The following is a 25,027-nucleotide window of genomic DNA, read 5'->3' as shown; positions in this document are numbered from 1 at the left end:
AATCTCAGGATGTGCTCAAAGGGCAAATTAATATTAACCAAAGGTAATATTAACTTAGAGTAAATATAATGTATAGTATTTAACAGACAAAATACTACAAATATAAATCACAATGTATTTCAAAGCTAAGTTATATGTTGGATTGTCCGAATTCAAGGAATGAACCATAGTTCTTTCATATAATTCGCTAAAGTTAATGGAGAAAAAATACATATTTGATAAAATTTGAAAAGGCAGTTGATAAATTCAGCATCTTCTCCTGATTATTTGGGGGAGAGAAACCTTAGCAAACTAGAATTAAAATACTTTCTTTATACACATACACACACATACAGACACACAACTTCTCCAAATTGACTGCAAATTTTATATTCAATGATAAAAACCTAGAGAAACCATCATTAAAGTGAGAAATAAAACATGAGAACTCTAGCCAGCATATGCACTAAGAAAAACAAATCGGATTTAAAACTTTGGAAAGCAAGAACTCTAAATTCTGTACACAAAAAGTAATGGCTTTTGTATCAGTCAATACTTTAGAAAATCTAATGGAAAAGGATCCCATTCAAATGTCAACAACAAGAATGTTTAGAAATAAAGATACAAAAGAAATGTTAAAACTCTGCCTAAAAACAATTACAAAACTGAGATACATAAAGGATTTTATTTAAATGAACATATATTTCTGGATGAAAGTATTCACTATTATGTTTTGGCTTCCTTCCTGATTTATTTATTGCATAAAAATCTAATCAGAATGCCAGTGTTTTTTTTTTCTTCTCCTTTTTAAATTTATTTATTTTTTAATTGAAGGATAATTGCTTTACAGAATTTTGTTATTTTCTGTCAAACCTCAACCTGAGTCAGCCATCGGTTTTTGTTTTTAATTTGAGAAAGTTCAACTAAACCAAGAAATTTTTTAAAAGAAGAAATGCAACTTCAACTGCCAAATAATGCCATATTAGTTTTAGAGAGTCCCTTTGACAAAAAGTATGTAAACAAAACTAAAAAAGAAGTGGCAAATTGGGTAAATCTTTGCCAGATGAAGAATTAATTTCATTTCATACCTTCATATGTAGATTTTGCTAATCAAATTTCTAAAAAGATTAACACCCAATTAAAACATATATTCATTCAGAAAAATTGAGTGAACTCCTACTGTTGTTCTCGGCTGGCTGCTAAGGGTCTCTTGGTGAACAGAACGTGTAAAAAAAGCTGCCTAATGTGAAAAAGCAAATCGTAAAATAAAAAGGGGAAAATGACCAATATGCCTATAAAAACATGTTTATCCTCGCTATTAAAGATAGAAATTTAAATTTTAAAATAAGGTATATCATTTTTCACATATCAAATTGGCAGATATTTTTCAAAAATCAATGTACCCAGTATTGTTAAAGTCAAATCCAGCACTCCCATTCACAGCTAGAGAAGGTAATTAGGAGGGCCATTTGCTATATATATGAAAATCTTTTAAAAGGTTTTCTTCTGCTAATCAGAAATTCCATTTAGAGAAATTTATGGTAAGAAAATAATCAAACAGGTACAAAATTTATACATAAAAATGGTCAACACATCATTATGTACAAAAAAAGAAGTAGGGGACTGATCTAATTTCCCATAGTAAAGATCTGGTTAAATGCAGTTTGATATATCCATACAGTGTGACAGTATGTGTTAAGCACATTAAAAAGCAATCTGTAGAATAGTTAATGTCCTGGAGAAATGTTCATGAAATGGTATGTGAAAAAATGAGGCTTCCAAGTAGAATGTCCAGTGTAATTAAAAATTGTTTTGAATTATCACATGAATTATCACAATATTTTAGTGAATACATGTATTTTACTTTTTGTTCTTGTTCAGTTGCTCAGTCTTGTCCGACTCTTTGCCAACCCCATGGACTGCAGCACGCCAGACTTCCCTGTCCTTCACTACCTCCCAGAGTTTGCTCAGACTCGTGTCCATTGAGTCAATGATGCCATCCAACCATCTCATCCTCTGTCTCCCCCTTCTTCTCCTGCCCTCAATCTTTCCCAGCATCAGAATCTTTTCCATTGAATTGGTTCTTCACATCAGGTGGCCAACATTGGAGCTTCAGCTTTTGCATCAGTCCTTCTAATGTGTATTCAGGGTTAATTTCCTTTAGGATTGACTGATTTGATCTCTTTGCTGTCCAAGGGACTCTCAAAAGTCTTCTCCAGCACCACAATTCAGAAGGATCAATTCTCTGGCACTCAGCCTTCTTTATGGTCCAAATCTCACATCCACACATGACTACTGGAAAAACATAGTATTGATTATATGGACCTTTGTCAGCAAAGTGATGTCTCTGCTTTTTAATACACTGTCTATGTTTGTCAAGCTTTTCTTGCAAGGAGGAAGCATCTTTTAATTTCATGACTTCAGTCACTGTTCACAGTGATTCTGGAGCCCAAGAAAATAAAATCTGTCACTGTTCCCATTTTTTTCCCATCTATTTGCCACGAAGTGATGGGACCAGATGCCATGATCTTAGTTTTTTGAGTGTTGAGTTTTAAGCTGGGTTTTTCACTCTTCTCTTTCACCCTCATCAAGAGCCTCTTTAGTTCCTCTTCGCTTTCTGCCATTAGGGTGGTGTCATCTACATATCTGAGGGTTTTGATATTTCCCCCGGCAATCTTGATTCCACGTTGAGCTTTATCCAGCCCATCATTTTGCATGATGTCCTCTGCATATAAGTTAAATAAGCAGGGTGACAATATACAGCCTTGACGTACTCTTTTCCCAATTTTGAACCAGTCTGTTGTTCCATGCCCTGTTCTAACTGTTGCTTCTTGACCTGCATACAGATTTCTCAGGCAGCAGATAAGGTGGTCAGGTATTCCCATCTCTTGAAGAATTTTCCACAGTTGTTGTGATCCATACAGTCAAAGGCTTTAGTGTAGTTAATGAAGCAAAAGTAGATGTTTTTCTGGAATTCCCTTGCTTTTTCTATGATCTAGTAGATGTTGGCAATTTCTGGTTCCTCTGCCTTTTCTAAATCCAGCTGGTACATCTGGAAGTTCTTGGTTTATGTAGTGTTGAAGCCTAACTTGAAGTATATTTTAGCATTATATTGCTATCATGGTTAATGAGTTCAGTTGTGCAGTAGTTTGAGCATTCTTTGGCATTGCCCTTCTTTGGAGTTAGAAAGAAAACTGACCTTTTCCAGTCCTGTGGCCACTGCTGAGTTTTCCAAATTTGCTGGCATACTGAGTGCAGCACTTTAACAGCATCATCTTTTAGGATTTGGAATAGCTCAACTGGGATTCCCTCCCCTCCACTAGCTTTGTTCATAGTGATGCTTCCTAAGGCCCACTTGACTTCACTCCAGGATATCTGGCTCTGGGTGAATGACCACACCATCATGATTATCTGGGTCATTGAGACCTTTTTTGTATAGTCCTTCTGTGTATTCTTACCACCTCTTCTCAATATCTTCTGTTTCTGTTAGGTCTGTACCATTTCTGTCCATTATTGTGCCCATCTTTGCATAAATTGTTCCCTTGGTATCTCTGATTTTCTAATTTTACCTTTAAAATAGAAATTAATTTGAGAGGCTTGCCTGGTGGTCTTGTGGTTAAGACCGTCTGCTTCCAGTGCAGAGGGTATGGGTTCCATCCCTGGTTGGGGAACTAAGATCCCACATGCCTCAAGGCATTACCAAAAAAAAAATTTTCTTAATAATTTAAAAAATGGTTAAAAGAATGAATTAATTCATATTTCAACTTTATTTGGAGCTAAATAGGGTTTTGTATGTTGGCTTTAGAGGACAGATTTGTTGTTTAATTTAAATATAAGTTAATTTATAAATTAACATACATTTTCATAAAGTTAGACATGGATGCTTAACATCATGCATTGTTCAAGGCCCTGAAAATAAAACCTATAATACATTCAATCCATGTACCAGTTTAATTGAACTGAACATCTCTTTCTTCCTTCTGTGAAAGGAAGGAAGTCTGCTGCCTGTAGGACTTAGCTTATGCTGTTCCTTCTAACTTTGTCCTCTTTCCCTATCTGTATCGTAATCTCTAAAATGTGAAATCCTAGACATTCTATCTCTGAGATTCCTTTATCTGAATGGTATTGCTTCCCTCCTTTGACTATCCAGGAAATTTTGTCTTCATCCCTGTTACAGTACTTGGCACTTACTACCTTACAGGTTTTTAAGCGCATCCTCTCTCCCCTTTGAGTGCAGAACTCATATCTAATTCATCCTAATAGCCTCCTTAGTGTGCAGCATGCTTTGAGTCATTCATTCACTTCAGAAATATTTTACTGAACACTTCTGCTGGTGCAGAGGCTAGAAAGATATAACGGCACAATTCTGTGCTCAAGAAGCTTAAAATCTAGTGAAGAAACCAATACTCAAACTAGCCATTTCAAATGACAGTGAAGATTGAGTTACCAGCAGTGCTTTGGATACATGAGAAGAACAGCTCCAGCATCTGTTGGTCCCAGAGAATCGGGGAAGTTTCTGCACAGAAGGATGCATTTGGGCTGAGACTTTGAAAAGGGGAAGAACTGGCCAGGTGGGCGATCTTGGTGGAATGCACAGATACAAGAAAAAACAAGGCATATTTGAGTAACTCATTTGTCTTGTATGTATTTAGCAACCACGATCTCTGAACTACCCTGCTTTCCTTTGGAAAGTGTATTTGGTGTATTTAGTGTGAGGAGGACATGGTAACCCACTCCAGTATCTTGGCTGGAGAATCCCCATGGACAGAGGAGCCCAGTAGGCTACAGGTCACAGGATTGCAAAGGATCAGACATGACTAGGCGACGAAGCGCTGCGCAGTGGTTTTACTGGTGCATTTAGCAGTGCCAGTGTATGCAATGTGCCTTGGGTCAGCCCTGGATCTACATGAGGGGATGCAAGCAGGAACAATGCAGGATACACCACTGTTTCTATGAGATACTGGCTACTTCCAGATAACTATGATTAAAGTATTTGTCTGCTTTCACTCCCTTCCCATAATCTCCAACAGTCAAAAGAGTATAAACCCAAAGAATAGCAAACAGAGGTAAACAACTGAACAGCATACATACCAAGCCTACTGGCCCATTGTTTGTTCAGTAGCTAAGTTGTATCCAACTGTTTGCAACCCCGTGGACTGCAGCACGCCAGGCTTCCCCGTCCCGGAGCTTGCTCAAACTCTTATAGTCAGTGATGCCATCCAACCGTCTCATCCTCTGTCCCCCCTTCTCCTCCCGCCCTCAATCTTTCCCAGCATCAGGGTCTTTTTCAGTGAGTTGGCTCTTCGTATCAGGTGGTCAGAGTAATGTAGCTTCAGCTTCATTGTTTATCAGGGTAAATTCACAGTTTGAAGAAATAACTGGTGTGTAGATATAAGGTGATCAAGGTAATGGATGTTTGGGATGAACTGTGAGATGGTGAGATTGTCTAGAGACTTGGAGACTAAATTATATCACAAAGAAGAGCTAATGTAACACTGAAGTAAGATGGTGAAAATGTACTGCTTCCCCTGCCAAATGAAAGCATCTGGTTTCCTCTACTTTTTTAATAGAGGGAAAAGCATTTGTTAGATCATTAGCTGCAGAATCAGCCCTGAGACTGTGTTTGATTTGCTTCAGTTAAGAAACTAGGATGGTTTAGAGATGGAAAAATGTTAACAAAGCTGACAGTTACTTTGGATCAATCACCTGTCGTCATAACTGGCTGGCCACTGCTTTTCATCCACACAACACCAGGACTTAGACAGATGGGACTGATGTCATCTCGAGCTCTTCATTTGTTTTGAACGTTGATTTATTTGGAGCGGAGGCATTGTTTTTGAGAAAAGCGTGTCCTGTAGGTTGTCTAAAAATAAAACACATTTAAACTCAAAAAAAAAAAAAGAAAGAAACTACATGCACTAACACAATATTGTAAAGCAATTATCCTCCAATTAAAAGTAAATAAATTAGAAAAAATGGGGTGAGAGGGAGGTTCAAGAGGGAGGAGACATACATGTACCTATGGCTGATTCAAGTTGATATATGGAAGAAACTACCTGTATGTAAAGCAACTGCAACTAGTGTCATCTGATTAAGTTTGAAATAATATATTCCATTCTCTGAAATCCTTCTCTGTTCAAAATAGGTCCAGTAGGTAAATTAATTGGCAATGTGATAGAAATTACCACCTACCAACAGGAAAGATTTCCCTTCACTGTCATTGCACTATACATAGTGGATCAGTCCTACCATCAAGAAATTTAAAATCTAATGAAGAATTAGATATATAAGGGAATAGTTAATTGTAAATAGTCTTATAAAACGACTGCTCTCTGCTTCTGGCTGGCAACAGCACATCATGTACATCTGTAAATAAGGTTTCAATTTCTTTTTTTTTTTTAATTCATCTTTACCCAGGTGTGATGGACATATAAAAGAATTAATTTCCTTCTCAGTAGACTGATCATAGGTAATTTCCTGTAAAGCTATGGGTGTGGGTTGGTGGAGGGGTGGCAGTGAGTCATGAGCACTGAGAAATGCTTTAGCCGGAAGAGCAGCAGCATCGTGTCCCACATGCTGGCAGGGAGCGTCTTCCTTTGAAATGACGTCCTGGTTTCCTAGGAATGATGGGGTCCCTGGGTGACAGAGGCCAGGAAGGAGTAGTGCACTTCCAGAAGTTACTGTAACAGACAACAGAGCCAGCGCAGTGATCAGAATGATTTGATCTGACCATGGGTTCTCCCATCTGACAACAGAGCCAGCGCCGTGATCAGAATGATTTGATCTGACCATGGGTTCTCCCATCTGACAACAGAGCCAGCGCCGTGATCAGAATGATTTGATCTGACCATGGGTTCTCCCATCTGACAACAGAGCCAGCGCCGTGATCAGAATGATTTGATCTGACCATGGGTTCTCCCATCTGACAACAGAGCCAGCGCGGTGATCAGAATGATTTGATCTGACCATGGGTTCTCCCACAGAAGATAGATGGGCAGGTCTCTAAGGTTCTCTTCTACATAAACTAGTGACTAGAGGCTTGGCTTCAGCCACCATAATAGCCCCAGGTGGCGCTAGTGGTAAAGAAAGTGAAGTGAAAGTGAAAGTCACTCAGTCGTGTCTGACTCTTTGCGATCCCATGGACTCCATGGAATTCTCCAGGCCAGAATACCGGAGCGGGTAGCTGTTTCCTTCTCTAGGAGGTCTTTCCAACCCAGGGATCAAACCCAGGTCTCCTTCATTGCAGGCAGATTCTTTACCAGCTGAACCACAAGGGAAGCCCCAGTGGTAAAGAACCCGCCGCCCAATGCAGGAGATGCGAGAGACACAGGTTTGATCCCTGGGTCAGGAAGATCCCCTGGAGAAGGAAATGGCAACCCACTCCCCTATTCTTGCCTCAGAATCCCATGGACAGAGGAGCCTGGTGGACTATGGTTCACAGAGTCGCAAAGAGTTGGACACGACTGAAGTGACTTAGCGCACACGCACAGCATAATAGCCAAGACCCAGGGCCTCGTGAAGGAGGCAGTTATCCTTGGGGGATAGCCCTGCATTGACATCATGTGTGTGTACTTAATTCTTGCTCTTAGCCTATCCCCAAATGGTCTGTGGCCATTTATCAGGATAGTTGTGTATTGGGAAAAGAGAGCTACCCAATCTCTCAGGAATCTCTGAATCATGCTCTAAAGTAAAAACCAATCACCAGTAACTTTGAAAGTCACAGTGGTTCGGCAGTTTTGTGGGGATGGGAAGCTTATTGAGAGTCCCCAGTGAAATTTAACCTGAATCCGTCCCATGGTAGTCTTGTCAGGTCCATGAGTTCATCCTTGGAGCTGTTTCCCCATTTCTAATCAGATAGTGGAAATAGATACACTAGAAAATGCAAAAAGAACTAGGTTCTGAACCAATGAATGAAGGCAGTTGTGGTAGGAGGAGCTAGTAGAAGTGTCTGGCACCAAATAGAAAACTGAAAGCAATACTGCAGATTTGGGGACAAACACAGGCTTCCCTGATAGTTCAGTTGGTAAAGAATCTGCCTGCAATGCAGGAGACCCCAGTTCGATTCTTGGGTCGGGAAGATCTGCTGGAGAGGGGATAGGCTACCCACTCCAGTATTCTGGCCTGGAGAATTCCGTGGACTGTATGGTCAATGGGGTCACAAAGAGTCGGACACGACTGAGCTTTCACTTTTCATAGATTGCTGCTACCGTTAATACTTTGGGGAGACATAGCTGGGAAGTAGATGAGCATGTTGCATGTGATAAATCCTCTCCAACACTCCTGTCTCCCCAAAACTTTGGATTTCTTCCTCTTCATTTTACTAATGAACTTCCAGCATTGCAATTTCATTTGGTACAGGTACCCATCTAGCCCAGGTTCTGATCAACCAGTTCATTAATCAACTCCTCTCACTCCTAGCTGCTCCGGGTAGTTTACTGAACCAGGCTCGGCAGTAAGTGTGCCCATAACTGTTGCAATCAGTCCAGTGTAAAATTGTGTTTCCTCCTTTCTGGTCCGACACTTATGAAATCTCTTTCCACATGCATGCTCCAGTATAGATTATCAACATTTTATAGTTCTCTTTGCTGTGCACATCTTCTCTTCTCTTTGACTTTGTAATAGGCCCTTTGGAACATGCTGAGATCTGACTTTAGTCAAAGTTTGGAGACATTGATGGGTGGCGGGGAAAGGAGCCTTGAGGAGAATTGACAACACCCATACTATAGAGCTGCCTCGAGTGAGATCATGAGGGGCCCTCCACAAGGCAAGACCAGTCTCCATACCAGTTTGGGGGCTACTTCATGTAAGAAGTGGTTTAGACGCCACGCTTCCACTGCAAGAGGTTTGATCCCTAGTCGGGGAACTAAGATCCCACGTGCCATGAGGTGTGGCCACAAAGTAAATAAGTAAAAAAGAAGGGATATTTGGCAGGAGGTTGGGATGCTCTTAGTTCCGTGAATACTCCCAAGTGTCGCATTTCATTTCTCAAAGTGTATGTCTCAGTTAATTAACTGAGAAATTAATTAACTTCACATAAATTCAGTCTGTGTTGTCATTTAGCACCCAGCAGGACTATTCTCAGTGTCCGATTTTTTAGTCACTTCTGGGATAATCCCAGTGGTCAATGGAGCGAGTCTTAAAAACACAAGAAATAAGGGCAAGCATTGAAACTTCTGGTTTCCTAACTGTGCCTCGAACCAAAACATCAAAGCCTTAACTAAAGCTATCCTTTTGTTTTCTTCAATTTTTCCAGCGAAGTGAGAAGCACCCAGCCCAGCCCCACTTTTGTTACTTTCCCGTGTGTTCCCATTTTGTTTGATCACTTTCCGTCCAACAAAACCCTGCCCTGAATAGGCACTTTATTACAGATGACCACACGTGATTGTGTAGATAATTGGTTCATCACTGGGTATCCATTCACCAGTGTTACAGCCTGGGATCCCCCTGCCTTCTGACCCAACCAGTCAGATAGCCTGCCTTCCCAAGGCCTTGACTTTGCTTCCCATGCCCACTTCTGGTGTCCTATTCTGCACGGATCAAGATTCAACAACAGAATTCACTCCAGCTAGTTTAAGCAAAAAGGGATTTATTACAGGGTGTGAGTTTATATAGCTTTTGAGAGTGCTAGCGAAGGAAGCTTAGTTGAGGACCTGTTGGGTACCAGTTACAGTTCGAGGCCCTGGAGCTACAGTAATGGACAAGGTAAAGAAATCCCTTGTGGAGTTAGAAGGCTTTGGAGGAGAGGAAAACCCACTGAGGAGCTAGAGAATTCCTGGTGAGGGGAGTAGGATGGGCAGCAAACACAGAGCTTTGGCGGCCTGTTGAGGGAAGAGCAGACACTTCAGGCCAGAGTGGAGGTCGGTGAGAATGTGGTAGGAGATAAAGGTAGGGGAAAGGGGTTAACAAGGTTGGTAGGCCACGATAAAGTTTGGATTTTATTCTAGGCTAACAAGGGTTTACAGAGAAGGGCTTGGTTCATCTTGGGCACTGATAATGAAATTGTTTTCCCCATCAAGTAATATATAAAACTAAAAGATAATGAGCTCTGATGTCAGCACCAGGATTCCCGAGTGGCTGAAACAGCAGCCTCTGGGTGACCCAGTCTGAATTCCCTGATGCTGCCACCCTCCCTAACACCTTTGGTTTTGAACCAGGATATCTTGGTTTTTTTGTTTTTTAAAAACATTTAATTTGTTTTTTGTTGTTGTTCAGTTCTTTGCGACCCCCATGGACTGCAGCACACCAGACGCCATTCTTTGTCCTTCACCATCTCCCAAAGTTTGCTCAAATTCATACCCATTAAGTCAATGATGCCGTCCAACCATCTCATCCTCTGTCGCCCCCTTCTCCTCCTGCCCTCAGTCGTTCCCACCATCAGGGTTAGTTACTGGCCACGCCTCACTGCATGTGGGATCTTAGTTCCCTGACCAGGGATGGAACCCATGCTTTCTGCTGTGGAAGCATGCTGGACCACCAGGGAAGCCCCCAGGATGTCTAGTTTTTGCTTCCAGACCTTCATGATTATCAATTCTTCTATTATATGTTTATCATTCACCCACAGTATACGAAGCGTTGCGTATCAGTTGGTTTGTATGGAAGGTTTTATTTCACCAAATGCTTTGAATAACTGCTGAGCGTGGCTGACTCATGTTACAGCACTCTGTGTTTCTGGAATGAATGTGTGTGAATCTGTGTTCTCTTTGATAACTATCTTTGTAAGATCTGTGGTATTTGTTTGTAGCTGTTATTTTGTATAAATGTTGTTTTGCCTAAAATGGAATCTGCCTTCCTGGAATCTGCGCTCACTAAGGATTCTGTTTTGAACCGAAGCCATGACTTCCTGTGAGATGCCCTGAAACAGGGCATCAATAGAAAAGTTAGAGGGAATGTAATTGCTGCAATTTATAGAAATGGTTAAACAAAATAGACTAAGTACTCTCAGAATACAAGTTGCCCAGCTCCCCCAGTGGAAAATACTCCCCAGTATTTTCCACACAGGAAATCTGCAGAGGCAGGAAGCTCCCAGGCTCCCGTTCTCATGGGCTCTTGATTCTCCCCGCCTCCCTGGCCATGTACCTGCCTGCTTACCAGGTGTATTGATCAGCCACTACCCCGTGGACTGCAGCACGCAGGCTTCCCTGTCCTTCACCATCTCCTGGAGTCTGCTCAGATTCATGTCCATTGGGTCAATGATACCATCCAACCATCTCATCCCCTATCATCCTCTTCTCCTCTTGTCCTCAGTCTTTCCCAGCATCAGGGTCTTTTCCAGTAAGTCGGCTCTTCGAATCAGGCGGCCAGAGTATTTGAGCTGCATCTTACCAGGTGTAAGAACAGTTTTAAAAACAACTCTTGCATATGCTTGAGTGTTTACCCCCAACCTGAATTCGATGAATTGAAGGTCACTCTTCACGGATGCCTTTTTTTCCTGCAAAACCAGGTCTCAGTTCTACCTGAAGATCATACCTGCAGGATCAAAATATATCATAGATATATGCCTCCCATAGATCCCAGAAATCCCACTTCTAGAACTTACCTTAAAAGATTATTGCACAACTGCCATAGATAGATGATTGGATATTCACTGAAGCACTGTTTCTAGAAATGAAACTTGGATCAAACCTAATTGCTTGTCAATGAGGACTTACTAAATTATGATACATCTATATAATGAGATCTTTGGTCACTGAAATAGATGTATACATATTCTGTATATATGTATCTATACCTCAATGCATACAATGTTTCTGAAAGAGGCAGGGGAATTTGCCAAGGATGAAATGATTGGCTAGGCAGATACGGGAGAATTCTTCATGGATATTCTTTTAACTTAAAAAATATCAAACCTTATGAATGCATGTGTTTAATATTAAAGTTAAAATGTAAATTCAGAGAGAGGAAGAGAACCAGGGATTCCCAAAGGGACAATCACTATAAGTTACAGCAATTATTTTGTGCTAGCAAGATTTAAATGAACATGTTTTATTTCTTTACTTTTTATATTGTTTGAATTTTCATGGAAAGCGTTAAAAATTTCAAGTTAAAAAGGAAAGTTACATAGCTATAATGAAAAAAGTAGTAAAGCAATTTTCATTAAAACATTTTTTAAAAAGAATGTATCCAAGATTCCCTTTGTACTGCATCCATTGGCTGTGACAAGCCCCACCCATTCCATTTCTATTCCCAGTTCTGCTCCTGAAAACACATCTTAGGAGTTTTCATTTCCTTTTTTATTTTTTTCCCCAGAGTTGCTGATGGAGTGATCAAAAGTGTGTTATGGCAAACACTTCAAGCTCTCAATTTCTGTCATAAACACAACGTAAGTAACATTTCCTAATGTATTTGCTAATTTCTTCATGATGACTCTTCTCTCCTAAATGGCTCAGGGGTCTATCTGAAGAGCTAATGATGGAAGGAGAATAAGAACCAGAAGAGCAAAACAAAAGAAAGTTACAGAATACAAGGAAAAGTAATGCATTATTAATGGCTTTTTTGTAATTTCTATAAGAATCAAATTATTCATTCCTTACGAATTAAAAGTTTGTATAAACTTAAATGTTTCCTTTTGCCCCGGTACTAATGATTCCAATGATTATTTTTAAATTGGATTAAAATAAGTTTTCAGAATATCAGTAGTGTAACCCTCCATGGCAGTTGATTTTCTTTTGTCTTTAATGTCTTTTATACTGTAAAGGTCTCCTTTCCCCTATCTTTTTTTTTCTTTTTTCCTTTATTAAATTTTCAGAGCCATGGGTGTCAAAGTTGAGCGTGCATCAGAATCACCTGGAGTTCTTGTCAAGACACATTTTGCCGGGCCCACCTCCAGAATTTCTGATTCCGTAGGTCTGGGATAAAACCTGAGAGTTTGCAATTCTAACAGTTTACCGGTTGATCCTGAAGCTTCCAGTCCTAGCACCGTGCTTTGACTTCTGTGTTATAGAAATCCTTTCGGCTGGTTGCTTCCTATGTGTTATTTAACTTGGTTTTTTGCCTGTATTTACTGTAAATTGGTGTTTATGTCTAGAGGCTTGTCACACTCAGGCTCAGTCTTTTTAGACAGAAAGGCTTCACATATAATACTGTACACTTCTTATTGTGTCAGCAACCTGAGGCATATATAATGTCTGGCCATCTTTCCCACTTTTGATTATCTTAAAATAGATTGGTAGGTTCAAGAGATGTTCACTTGATCCCCTTCTTTAGTACTTTCACTGTCAATCTTTTTTTTAGTTTTAGCATTTAGGGATCATTATTACCTCTCTCCAGTATTTCATTAAGGTTAAAAGGTGGCAATTTTCTAATTCTAATATTCCTTCTGCATTTATTAATTGGAATTCTATGGAGAAGAATTTACCATGGACTCTGGTTACTATAAAGTACAGTAAGATAAATATGTGATTATTCCTTTTAGATGTCACTACTCACAGTGGTGAACTGGTGTCACCAAGAGTGTCTCTAAGCAACCTCCAAGAGTGAAGGGTTTTGGGGAGGTGTAGGGCATCATTATGATTTTATGTATGCTTTGTGTTTCAATCCTGTGCAATCATTGTTCTCTCTGATGTTCAGATTGTCCCATTTAGGCCAGCGGGAGCTTCTTTAATAAGCTCTTGGGTGCTTTTGCTATAATGATAGTTTTGGGGTTTTTTTTTGTAACCTTTTGAGCTGGTGTCTACATAGAGGCAGTATTGAGGCAAGGATGCAGACTACCATCTGGTCAGTTTTGATGCCAAGAGCAGAATATCTATCCTAGTAATCTAGGATTGCTGAAAAAGAGTACACAATCATGGAACTAATTTTCAGTACTTAAGGAAAGCGTCCCTTAGTGTTAAGAAGAAAGTCAGCAAAGGGCTTCCCTGGTGGCTCAGTGCTTAAAGAATCTACCTGCCAGCGCATAAGACATGAGTTCAATCCCTGATCTGGGAAGATCCCACATGCCAAGGAGCAGCTAAGCCCGTGTGCTGTAACTATTGAGCCTGTGCTCCAGAGCCAGGAGCCGCAGCTACGGAACCCGCAAGCCCTAGAGCCTGTGCTCCCCAACAGGAGAAGCCAGCACACTGCAGCTGGAGAGTCGGCCCTGCTCCCCACAACCAGAGAAAAGCCCAGGGTAGCAACGAAGACCCAGTACAGCCAAAAATAAATAAAATTATCTTAAAAAAGAAAGTGAGGTTTTTGTTGTTATTAGGGTAAGTCAGAAAAGCTTTGACTTTTTACTGATAAAGTATATAGAATACAGAGACATATTGCTCTCAAGATACATATTTTTCATGATGCAAATTGTGCTTTCAAATAATTACTGAAGATGATGCAGAATTGTATCCACACCTTTGTTGCTTTCCACCATGTTCTGAGAGGTATTCAAGTTCACCTAAGTGTGGTGCTGGAGTTTCATGGGTAATTAAACTGATTTTTTAAAAATTCTATTTACCATAACTATTTGTGTATTATCCCTGTATAATCAGATTATAAGCTTGAATGCAGTCTCTGTGGCTGATTTATCTTTGTATGTATCTCTTTAATGCCTGGTCTGGATCTTTTTGTATAAAAGGTGCTCAGGAAACATTTATGGAGTAACTGGATGTATGAATGAATGAGTCCATCGGTCAGCTTACCTGCCTGACTATGACTGACTGTTTATAGTGAACCCGAGTGTTACTGCAGCTCTATGCAGCTGCCTCCAGTCCTCTGCTGGGAACAACACGCTCTGTACCTTAAACTTTAAAATACTGAAAACCTCCCACTTATAACCCATTATTAAAAATGGATAATTTTTCAGACAAACTATCTCCCTCTGACAAGAAAATTACTTCTGAACTCTGGTTATCCCATTTTTCTTACACTGTGGTAAGTCTTTGTGTATCTTTTTAAAATAAACCTATTAGCTGAAACACATGCAAAGGAAAAAAATCTAAATCATATATAAGCTGTTACAATACTACATCTAAAACCTTTATACTCTCCTTATTTTAAAGGAACCCTCATGATACTCTCAAATAGGAAAGGCAGTCCCACCCATGGTATTGCTGAAGATTCACAGTGACTATCTTTTATCTCTAGAGCAGTGATCCCAGCCAAGGTGATGGTAGTAAGGGATTAAGGCCTTGCTACTCAGAGTGTGGTTGGTGAGGGTCTCCTCAGAGCTCATTAGAAATTCAGACTCTCAGGCTCATTCCAGATCTACTGAGTCAGAATCTGCATATTTGACAAGATCTCCCAGAGGTTCGTGTGCACAGTAAATTTTGAGAAGCACTGGACTTAAGAAAATACCTACTCATTTTGTTCTTTTTTTTACCCTATAATATGGCTAGAGTGAGGTAACTAAGGTGACCCTTTGACATCATTATCAACTCATGAATTTTTATATATTTGATGTATCAATTAGAGAAAAATAATTTCATGTCTGGGAATTTCCTGGCAGTCCAATGTTTAGAGCTCAGTATTTTCACTGCCGTGGTCCCCGGTTGAATTCCTGGTTGGTGAACTAGGATCCTACAAGCCATACAGTATGGAAAAAAGAAAAACGAACTCCATATCAAAATGGCAAAATTACGGTGACTTCCAAAATGTGAGTGTGTCTGGCTGTAATGTCCATTATCATCTTGTTGATATCAGTGTCCTAGTTGTCAAGGAGGAGGTTTCTCTCCTCTCTGATTATGAGTGTCGGTCCATAAGGCTCAAAGAACAGCCTTCTCAGATGTCCATTCAGGCTTATGTAAAGAGGCAGCTTCTGGCAGGGAAGTTTCTGGAGATGGTTCTTAGAATTAAGGATCAGGTTTAAAATACCGTGGATACCTCTTCCTCCAGGCTTGTGAGTCTGTAAAAATGAGATTGTACATCAGCCACCATAACCCAGTTTAAGCAATGTTTGCTAAAAGCTGTGTATGAAACCCAAGTCTATTAAAATGTTTTGATTCCCCTGACTTACAAGTTTCTTGTTCTTTGGTGAAAAACAAGTTGATTGCAAGAGGCTTTACAGAGTTTACACTTGAGTGCAGCTTTGCATTGGAGAAAGTGAATGCTGTATGTCAGAGCATCTTCTGTTCTCCATGCTCTGGTTCTTACTACTCCTGTGATTTTTTTACTCTCTTTTTCTATCTTCAGTACTTCATCTATTTTTCTTTATTTCTAGCTTCTCTTACCTGTACCTACACTAAATGATTTTTTTCTGTTTCTTTGGGACATGTCAGTACTTCATTTGCCTTTGTATATATTGGTTGGAAAACAAGTGGCTATAAATTTCACAGGGATTTGCATATTTCAGTAGGCCACTAGATAGGTAGCCAGAGAAGGCAATGGCACCCCACTCCAGTACTCTTGCCTGGAAAATCCCATGGACGGAGGAGCCTGGTAGGCTGTGGTCCATGGGGTCGCTAAGAGTCAGACACGACTGAGCGACTTCACTTTCACTTTTCACTTTCATGCATTGGAGAAGGAAATGGCAACCCACTCCAGTGTTCTTGCCTGGAGAATCCCAGGGACGGGGGAGCCTGGTGGGCTGCCGTCTATGGGGTCACACAGAGTAGGACACGACTGCGACTTAGCAGCAGCAGCAGATAGGTAGCAGTATAAGTCCATTTACTTGGTAGTACCACACATAATCCAGAAACTTAGAATTTGCTGCAGACTCATCTGAAGGACATAACCTGTTCTTATTAAATCAGTAGCTATTATAGGTGAATATGACTCAGTGTTAATCCAGTTTTCGTAAATGTGTTGCCTAAAAGGTAGGATGAAAACTATGTTGGTTTATGTCAGAACAGTGCAGCTTTAAAAATTACTATCTAAGGCCTTAGGACTTTTAAGAGGCTATAAAAAGTTTCTTCTAGCTGATGGCCATACAAATGATGAAACAGTTGACAGTAATTAAGACTAAATACAAACAAGCTTGTAGTATGAGTGCCTTTTTTTTTTTTCATGACCCAGAATGAATTTAGCATTCAACATTTCCTCTTCTTAGATAGCTATTATAAAAGCAAAAATAATAATAATAATAATTTCAAAATCATCAGTTTGAAAGGAATACTTAAAGGGACTGACATCACAACAGAGAATCAGGCAGAGGGGAGATTGTTGTGGGACTTAATCAGGAGCCCAGCGGTAGCCACCTGCCATCACAGGATCATTGCAAGGATGCAGCAATTCATGTGGAAGTGCTCTGAATAGTCCAGAGCTCCGTGTGAGGGCTGAGTTGTAGAAGAAGAGCAAGAGCGTTTTTAACCTATTTGCTTGTTTGGAGGGAGAATAACCTAGAAAGCTAAAGTTCTGAAGACGAGGGCCTGAGCTGTTTTCTCCTGGGGCATCCACAGCATGCAATAGCCATTTCTGGAATAACAGTGGGTGGGGTTCACTCAGCCCATCGTCATGCACGCCCCCAGCTTAGCCCTCTCACATCCAGAAAGGAGCATTTGCTTCACTGAGGGTCCTGGGATAATGCAGCAAGTTGCAAGTTCTCCACACAGAGAGGACTCTAAGGGGAGAATGCCTCCCAGTGGTGACCTGGCCTCCCAGGAGCGACTCCATCATGAGGTCACATCTCAAGAAACCTGTTCATGGTTCCAGATTAGCTCACTGTTGAGGATACTCATCTCCTGAGGCTGAATCTTTGGTATCTCTTGTTAACAGGTGGCCATAGGTTCCAGCTGGCCTAGGACAGCTATGGTCTGTTGCCTTCTCGGAGTAATTAGCTCCCTTTCACACATCCTGACCAGATGATAAATAAGATGGTCTCTCTGATGCATTTTCTTTTTGTTATCATTTGAATGTTTTTCCAGTTTCTCAAATCTGTAATGTTTATGCAACCTGAATTGTGATTCTTGGGTGGCAGCCGTTCTTATTAGAGGCACTCTGGGTGTAATCTCATTCAGGGTTTTTTTTTTTTTAATTAAAGTATAGTTGATTTACAGTGTTGTGTTAATTACTGCCGTACAGTAAAGGGATTCAGTTATACATATACATATATATTCTTTTTTAAAATATTCTTTCCCATTATGGTTTATCATAGGATAGTGACTGTAGTTCTCTGTGCTATACACTAGGACTTCGTTGTTTCATTCAGGGTTCTACCTCTTACTATTCAAATAGGGCTCAGTAAAAAGTGGAAGAAATAATTATATGATACTCCCTTCTCAAAAAAATTTTTTTCAGTTTTCCCATCCAATAATTATTTTAATTTTTTCCCTAGTATAGCAACTTTTTTGTTATGACAAGATTTACAAATTAAAAATTGCCAATTTAAGGTTTTAGAGAAAAAGAAGGAACACCATATTTGTAAGCATAAATAGGCTGTGTTTATCATTGAAACTAATAGTTTATGTTTATTATGCTTTGTTGTTTTGATGACTCAGGGAAATAATTAAATATTTTCTTACAGTGTATTCACAGAGATGTAAAACCTGAAAATATTCTAATAACTAAGCAAGGAATAATCAAGATCTGTGACTTTGGGTTTGCACGAATTCTGAGTAAGTAGCAAGTTTTTTACTAAGTTATACAATATAGATGATTATGAAATGATATAGTTTAAATTCTTACTTTAGATATTGAATTATGCTAATTGTTATAGTGTTATTATTCAGAAAGGGAAATTTCACTTTAATCTTTTAGTCAGTACATTAGTTCATACTTCAGCTCCATCCAATCAACCATAGTTGATTGGATGCCACATTTATGTGCTGTGCCCGTAGGAAAGGAAGAGAACTAAAGGATGCATTTCTGGTCTTCATGCACTTATAATCTGAAGTAAAAGAAACAAACAACTGACACAAGATGATTGGCAATAAAGTACTAAAGTGAAGAGGCAGATGGTTCCCTAGAGGGAGATACTAACGTGATCTAGAGTGGTTGGGGAAAACTTCATGGAGCTGATGAGACTGGGAGAGTAAACTGTAAATTACAGAGAGGATTCAGAGACAGTGCTGAGCAGCAGAGAAGTCATCCCAGAGAGAGAGGAGCCAAAGGAAAAGGGGGACAGGTAACGATCTCCCCCTGAGCCTGAAACTGTGCCGCGGGCGGAAACATGTATTAACAATGGACACATTGCAAGGTGCGTGTGCACATAGTCAGCTTGTTGATAGGACCCCAACACCAGCGACCTGACATTGCATTGGGAAGCTGGTTTATTCTTGAAGCCACACTACAGAAATTCTCCCTGTGCCCTCACCCTGGTGCTCTGTCTTTGGGATAACATAGATGTTAAATAGCTCAGCTACCTTTGGAAGTTGAATTTTTTTTAAATGAAGTTTAGTTGATTAGTAGTAGTATGTTAATTTCAGGCATACGGTATAGTGATTCAGCGTTTTTACAGATTATACTCCATCATATTGATAGCTTATTACAAGATAATGGTTACAATCTTCTGTACTACACAGTGTATCCTTGCTGCTTGCCTATTTTATATTAATGGTGTGGAAGGTGAATTTACTCTCTGAGCACACAGTGTAACAGTTCCCTAGGTTAGTGTGTCACTGCGTGAACCGTTGGGAGAAGCATGGCTTCTGAGAATTATTGATGCAGATCTGTTCAGAGAACCTGACCTGCTCTTGATGCATTTGCAGTTCCAGGAGATGCCTACACTGACTATGTCGCTACAAGATGGTACCGAGCTCCCGAACTTCTCGTGGGCGATACCCAGTATGGTTCTTCAGTCGACATATGGGCTGCTGGTTGCGTTTTTGCAGAGCTGCTGACAGGCCAGCCACTCTGGCCTGGGAAATCAGATGTGGACCAACTTTATCTGATAATCAGAACATTGGGTATAAGTTATATTTTATGGCTTACAGAGTTGCTAACTTGTAGTAGTATGTCATTATAATGAACAAGAGTGTTCTGTTGTCTCCAAAGTGCTACTGAGGGCGGCTGTTCTGGATTATAGCCAGAGCCCAACCCTTTTCTCAATGCGTGGAGCCCCAACTCCTCTCAGTGAGGAGTTTTCAGATGCCTTTCCAAGTCAAGTCAATTACCTGTGGGATAAACTGTACATTTACTTTGCTTATCAGTTTAGATGGGGCTGAGGGTGTGAGTCAGCTGCATAGAGCTTACTCTGAAGACACTTAATCAAATGCAGTTTCTGCCTTTTTCCCCTCTTTCCTCTAGCACAGAGGTCAGCAAACTTTTTCTATACAGGGCCAAATGGTAAATATTTTAGGTCTTGCAGGCTATACAGCCTCTATTGCAGCTCTCAACTCCATTCCTTTATACTTAAGATTGACAAATTGCTTTCACACACACCATCTCTTTCAGTCTTAATAAAAATCCATTAAGGACATAATAATATTTTTCACTGTGCCTATTTTCACAAATGAGAAAACTGAGGCTCTAGGGGCTTGCATGAATGACCTGAAGTCATACAACTAGTTATTAATAAGTGAAGAACAGAATGGATTCCAGTGCTGTCTTTCATGAGCTTTCATCCCGTGTCAGTGTCCTTAGCGCTTGTCCCCTTCCACCTGGTTGGAAGAGGACATAACCCAAAAGACCAGCTGCAAGCTCACACCATCAGCCTGGATGCGAACAAAGTGGCAAGCCGCACACAAGATGGGGATTTGGTCATCGCTCCCCGTGGCTCTCCTGGCAGCATGGCTGCCAGGCAAGGGAACTGCTGCTGTCTGGTTCCATGTGGTTCCCACACCTTATTCTGGAGAATTCCACAGCCTGGGAGATGTGGAGTAGTGTTTCACTACAGGCCACACCTTAAGCTCATGCAGTTTAACTGACTTCCTATAAGGACTATAGATGTAAATTTCATTAGGCAGATATTAGACAGATCTGGGAGAAGGCAATGGCACCCCACTCCAGTACTCTTGCCTGGAAAATCCCATGGATGGAGGAGCCTGATGGGCTGCAGTCCATGGGGTCGCTAGGAGTCAGACACAACTGAGCGACCTCACTTTCACTTTTCACTTTCATGCATTGGAGAAGGAAACGGCAACCCACTCCAGTGTTCTTACCTGGAGAATCCCAGCAATGGCAGAGCCTGGTGGGCTGCTGTCTGTAGGTTCGCACAGAGTCAGACACAACTGAAGTGACTTAGCAGCAGCAGACAGATCTGAGTTTGAATCTCAGGCCTATCACCTAATGACTGTGTAACTTGAGACAGGTTATCAAACCTCTGAGCCTCATTCTCTCACTGGGACAGTAGAGATGAAAAAATTGCAACCATCATGAGATAGTTATAAGATTAAATGAGATCATATGTGTCAAGCTCTCCACACCACTTCCTCACCTCCTCCTCTGATGGCAGCTGAAAGACAGACTGGGGCTTTCCAGGAGGCTCAGTGGGTAAGGAATCCACCTGCAGTGCAGGAGATGTAGGTTCGATCCCTGGGTCAGAAAGATCCCCTGGAGGAGGGCGTGGCAACCCACTCCAGTATTCTTGCCTGGAGAATCACATGGACAGAGGAGCCTAGTGGGCTACAGTCCACAGGGTCACAAAAAGTCAGACACGACTGAAGTAACTGAGCAGACACGCACACGTGACAGTGCAAGCCACATGTGGCAAAAAGAGTTGGCAGCACTGATCTTACCTGAGGAGGCACAGTTTTTGCAGGGACCAATTTCTCCCAAATCTAGAGGGAGTGATCAGGCTCAGTATTTCTTTTACCTCTGGACCTCGGAAATTAACTGTTGAAGCATGATGCTGTTTTTAACTAAATTAATCATGAGTTACGTGGTTTGTATTTTATAGGAAAGCTAATCCCAAGACATCAGTCTATCTTTAAAAGTAACCAGTTTTTCCATGGCATCAGTATTCCTGAACCAGAAGATATGGTAAATTGCTCAATTTCGCTGTTTTGCTCTTTGTGTTGCTGCTTTCTTTCAAGGGGTGGTTGTTTCTCTTTTAATATTTGTGCTTTGGACTCCTGTTCTCCTTATGACACTCTGACACAGGTCGAATAAACCATATAAAAACTAAATAAAAAGAACCAGGAGAAGGCTTTAAAAGTTTTCTTGCCCTATCTATTCAAAGATTAATTTAACTTTGTGAAGTGAAAGCATATTTCTTTCCTTCATAAATATGGTGATCCTTTTAATCAAAACACTCAGGTACCTTTCCCTAAAATAACTATAAAATAATTTTTTTCTCATAAAAAGTACTTACTATAGTTATATTTATTTTGAGAAACAAATGCATTCTCTATTTTTTCAGCTCTGAAACCTCAAATCAATACAAACCATCTTTTTACCACATGTATTTTCACATAGAAGATCATTCCACAAAATGATCTTTACTGTATTGAAATCAAAACTGCAAGCCCCAGTGATCCACTCTTTACCCTTGCTGTGGTCTTTGCCTTTCTTTGGGAATCTGTCAATGACTGCCCAATCTTCTTACTCTAGTCATTGATTTCTTATCTGTTACTCCATGTGGTCTGTTGCTAAGTTTCATGTCCGACTCTGCAATCCCATGGACTGCAGGATGTCAGGCTTCCCTGTCCTTCACTATCTCCCAGAGCTTGCTCAAACTCATGTCCATTGAGTCAGTGATGCCATCCAACCATCTCATCTTCTGTTGCCGCCTTCTCCTCCTGCCCTCAGTCTTTCCCAGCATCAGGGTCTTTTCCAGTCAGTCGGCTCTTTGCATCAGGTGGCCAAAGTATTGGAGCTTCATCTTCAACATTAGCTCTTCCAATGAATATTCAGGGTTGATTTCCTTTAGGATGGACTGGTTGGATCTCCCTGCAGTCCAAGGGACTCTCAAGAGTCTTCTCCAGCACCACAGTTTGAAAGCATCAATTCTTTGGCACTCAGCCTTCTTTATGGTCCAGCTCTCACATCTGTACATGACTACTGGAAAAATCATAGCATTGATTATATGGACCTTGGTCAGCCGAGTGATGTCTCTGCTTTTTAATACATTGTCTAGGTTTGTCAAAGCTTTTTTTCCACGGAGCAAGCATCTTTTCATTTCATGGCTGCAGTCACCATCTGCAGTGGTTTTGGAGCCCAAGAAAATAAAATCTGTCACTGCTTCCACTTTCTTTTCCATCTATTGCCATGAAGTGATGGAACTGGTTGCCATGATCTTAGTTTTTGAATGTTGAGTTTTAACCCAGCTTTATTCTGCCTATACAATGAAAGGACCATCAGGGGAGGCTTGTGCCCTACTCCCGATGTGTTAAAGACAGTGATGTGGAGGAGGGGAGAATCTGTTAAGCCGGGTCATGTTTACGGCACCTGTGAACCATTGGGTTCAAGTGGTCCTGGCTTCTCTAAACACCTGTTCATCTTAAATTTATTTCATATAATACCTTGATTTATATACTGGGCTTCTTTTTTATTATGTTTGTTAAGACTCTTAACACATATAATGAAAGGTTAAATGTTGAATTACAAGTATAGAGGTTGAATTAAGAATAATATTCATAAAACATGTTTAGTTTAAAGACTAAAATACAGTAGTTCCCTTGTAGTGCAGTGAATAAGAATCTGCATGCCAATGCAGGAGACATGGGTTCAGTCCCTGGTCTGGGGAGATGCCACATGCCTCTGGGCAGGTAAGCCAGAGCTCCACAACTACTGAGCCTCCATTCTAGAGCCCATGAGCCTCAACTACTGAACCTGCGTGCCCAGAGCCCATGCTCCACAATAAGAGAAGCTACCGCAATGAGAAGCCTGGGCATTGCAACAAAGAGTAGCCCCCACTTGCTGCAACTAGAGAAAGCCCCCGCAAAGCAACAAAGACCCAGCACAGCCAAAAGAAAATGACTAAAAGACATCAAATTCACATGTACCTGCTGCCTAGTTAAGGAAGGAGAATGGTGCCATTAACTTGGAAGCTTCACCCTCCCCATGTACCCTTCCTCAATCCCATTCTCTTCCTTGCTTACTGTTTTGAGTTTTACATTCATCATTCCTTTGCTTTCTGTAGTGCTCTTATTCATGCAGTTCAGTGTATTTTCATTAATGTTCAAAGCACCCCTATAGGTAGATTAAGGATCCCTCTAAGTAGATATTATGGTACTGAAGGGGACATTTAGAATGAACATTTACCAAACACCAATTGCAAGACATTGTAAAATTAAGAAAATAACTTCAGCTTTTTTCATTACACTGTAGTATAAAATCATGTAAAAATATGATTTTAAAAAACCTTTGAAAGGAATTATATAACCTACTAAGGGGCTTTCTCCAAAGTATTCTTAATACTAATATATTTTAAATATCTGTTACTTTGTTGTTACATAACATTGAAATGCTTTACTCTGTTTTTTAGGAAACTCTCGAAGAAAAGTTCTCAGATGTTTATCCTGTGGCTTTGAATTTCATGAAGGTACCTAAAAATCAATTTTAACCATATTGACTGCAAATCATGACTGAAGCTGGTAACTCTGGGATGGGTGGACAGGTCAAATAATGCCAATATAAAAATGTGGTCATTGAAACTATTAAAGAACTGTAAAATAATTACAATTAAAGGAACATCAGTGGTTTAAACACTAAATCTTTCCAACATAACCTTTAAAATTAGTAGACAATGAAAGAGAATAATTACAGCTGTGATGAACACCATGCTTCTTTTGTATTTATTAGGAAATTTGACATTAAGTCAGTGTATTCAGACTATGGAAATTTATGAGAATGAATGTATTCCTTTTAAGTTAGAAGATCAAGAACTATTCTATCCAATAGGGTGGCCACTAGCCATGTTACTACTGAGCAGTTGAACTATGGCTGATTAGAATTGAGATGTTTTATATTCCTATGAAAATTACTTTTTAAAAGAATGTAAAATATTTCATTAATAATTTTAAAAATATTACACGTTGAACTGATAACCTTTAGATATACTGGGTTCACTAGAATTCTAAATTGCTATTTAAATAAATCAGTAGAAGATCAGGCAAAATCAGAACTAGGTAGACACCGAATATAGCCCCTGTACCAGGGTCAATCAAAGAACAAGTTCTAATAAAAAAGCAGAAGAAGCTCCTCTATGACCAGTCTGCCATTCTTGCTTGACCAGCTGAGATCATGTGAGAAAGTATGACTCTTCCCTTCACCATGGATACTGAAAGCCTTTAATGGGGCAGGGATGGAGATACTAGTATGAGTA

The 25,027-nt window shown here is 40.3% G+C and overlaps 1 protein-coding gene across 4 annotated transcripts in view; it reads left to right on the top strand.

Moving 5' to 3' along the window:
* The window catches only part of CDKL4 (cyclin dependent kinase like 4), a 53,777-nt gene that overhangs the window by 20,511 nt on the left and 8,239 nt on the right, over positions 1 to 25,027 (top strand). For all 4 annotated transcript variants that reach the window (XM_070477216.1, XM_070477211.1, XM_070477214.1 and 1 more), the window contains 5 exons: positions 12,226 to 12,298; positions 18,347 to 18,437; positions 19,530 to 19,727; positions 21,659 to 21,741; positions 24,188 to 24,244. In XM_070477216.1, coding sequence (XP_070333317.1) covers positions 12,226 to 12,298; positions 18,347 to 18,437; positions 19,530 to 19,727; positions 21,659 to 21,741; positions 24,188 to 24,244 — 502 coding nt within the window. The remainder of the gene's footprint in view (positions 1 to 12,225; positions 12,299 to 18,346; positions 18,438 to 19,529; positions 19,728 to 21,658; positions 21,742 to 24,187; positions 24,245 to 25,027) is intronic.

The sequence above is a fragment of the Odocoileus virginianus genome, chromosome 2 (assembly GCF_023699985.2).
Source record: "Odocoileus virginianus isolate 20LAN1187 ecotype Illinois chromosome 2, Ovbor_1.2, whole genome shotgun sequence".
NCBI lineage: Eukaryota > Metazoa > Chordata > Mammalia > Artiodactyla > Cervidae > Odocoileus > Odocoileus virginianus.
This window is presented reverse-complemented; position numbering and strand designations above follow the sequence as displayed.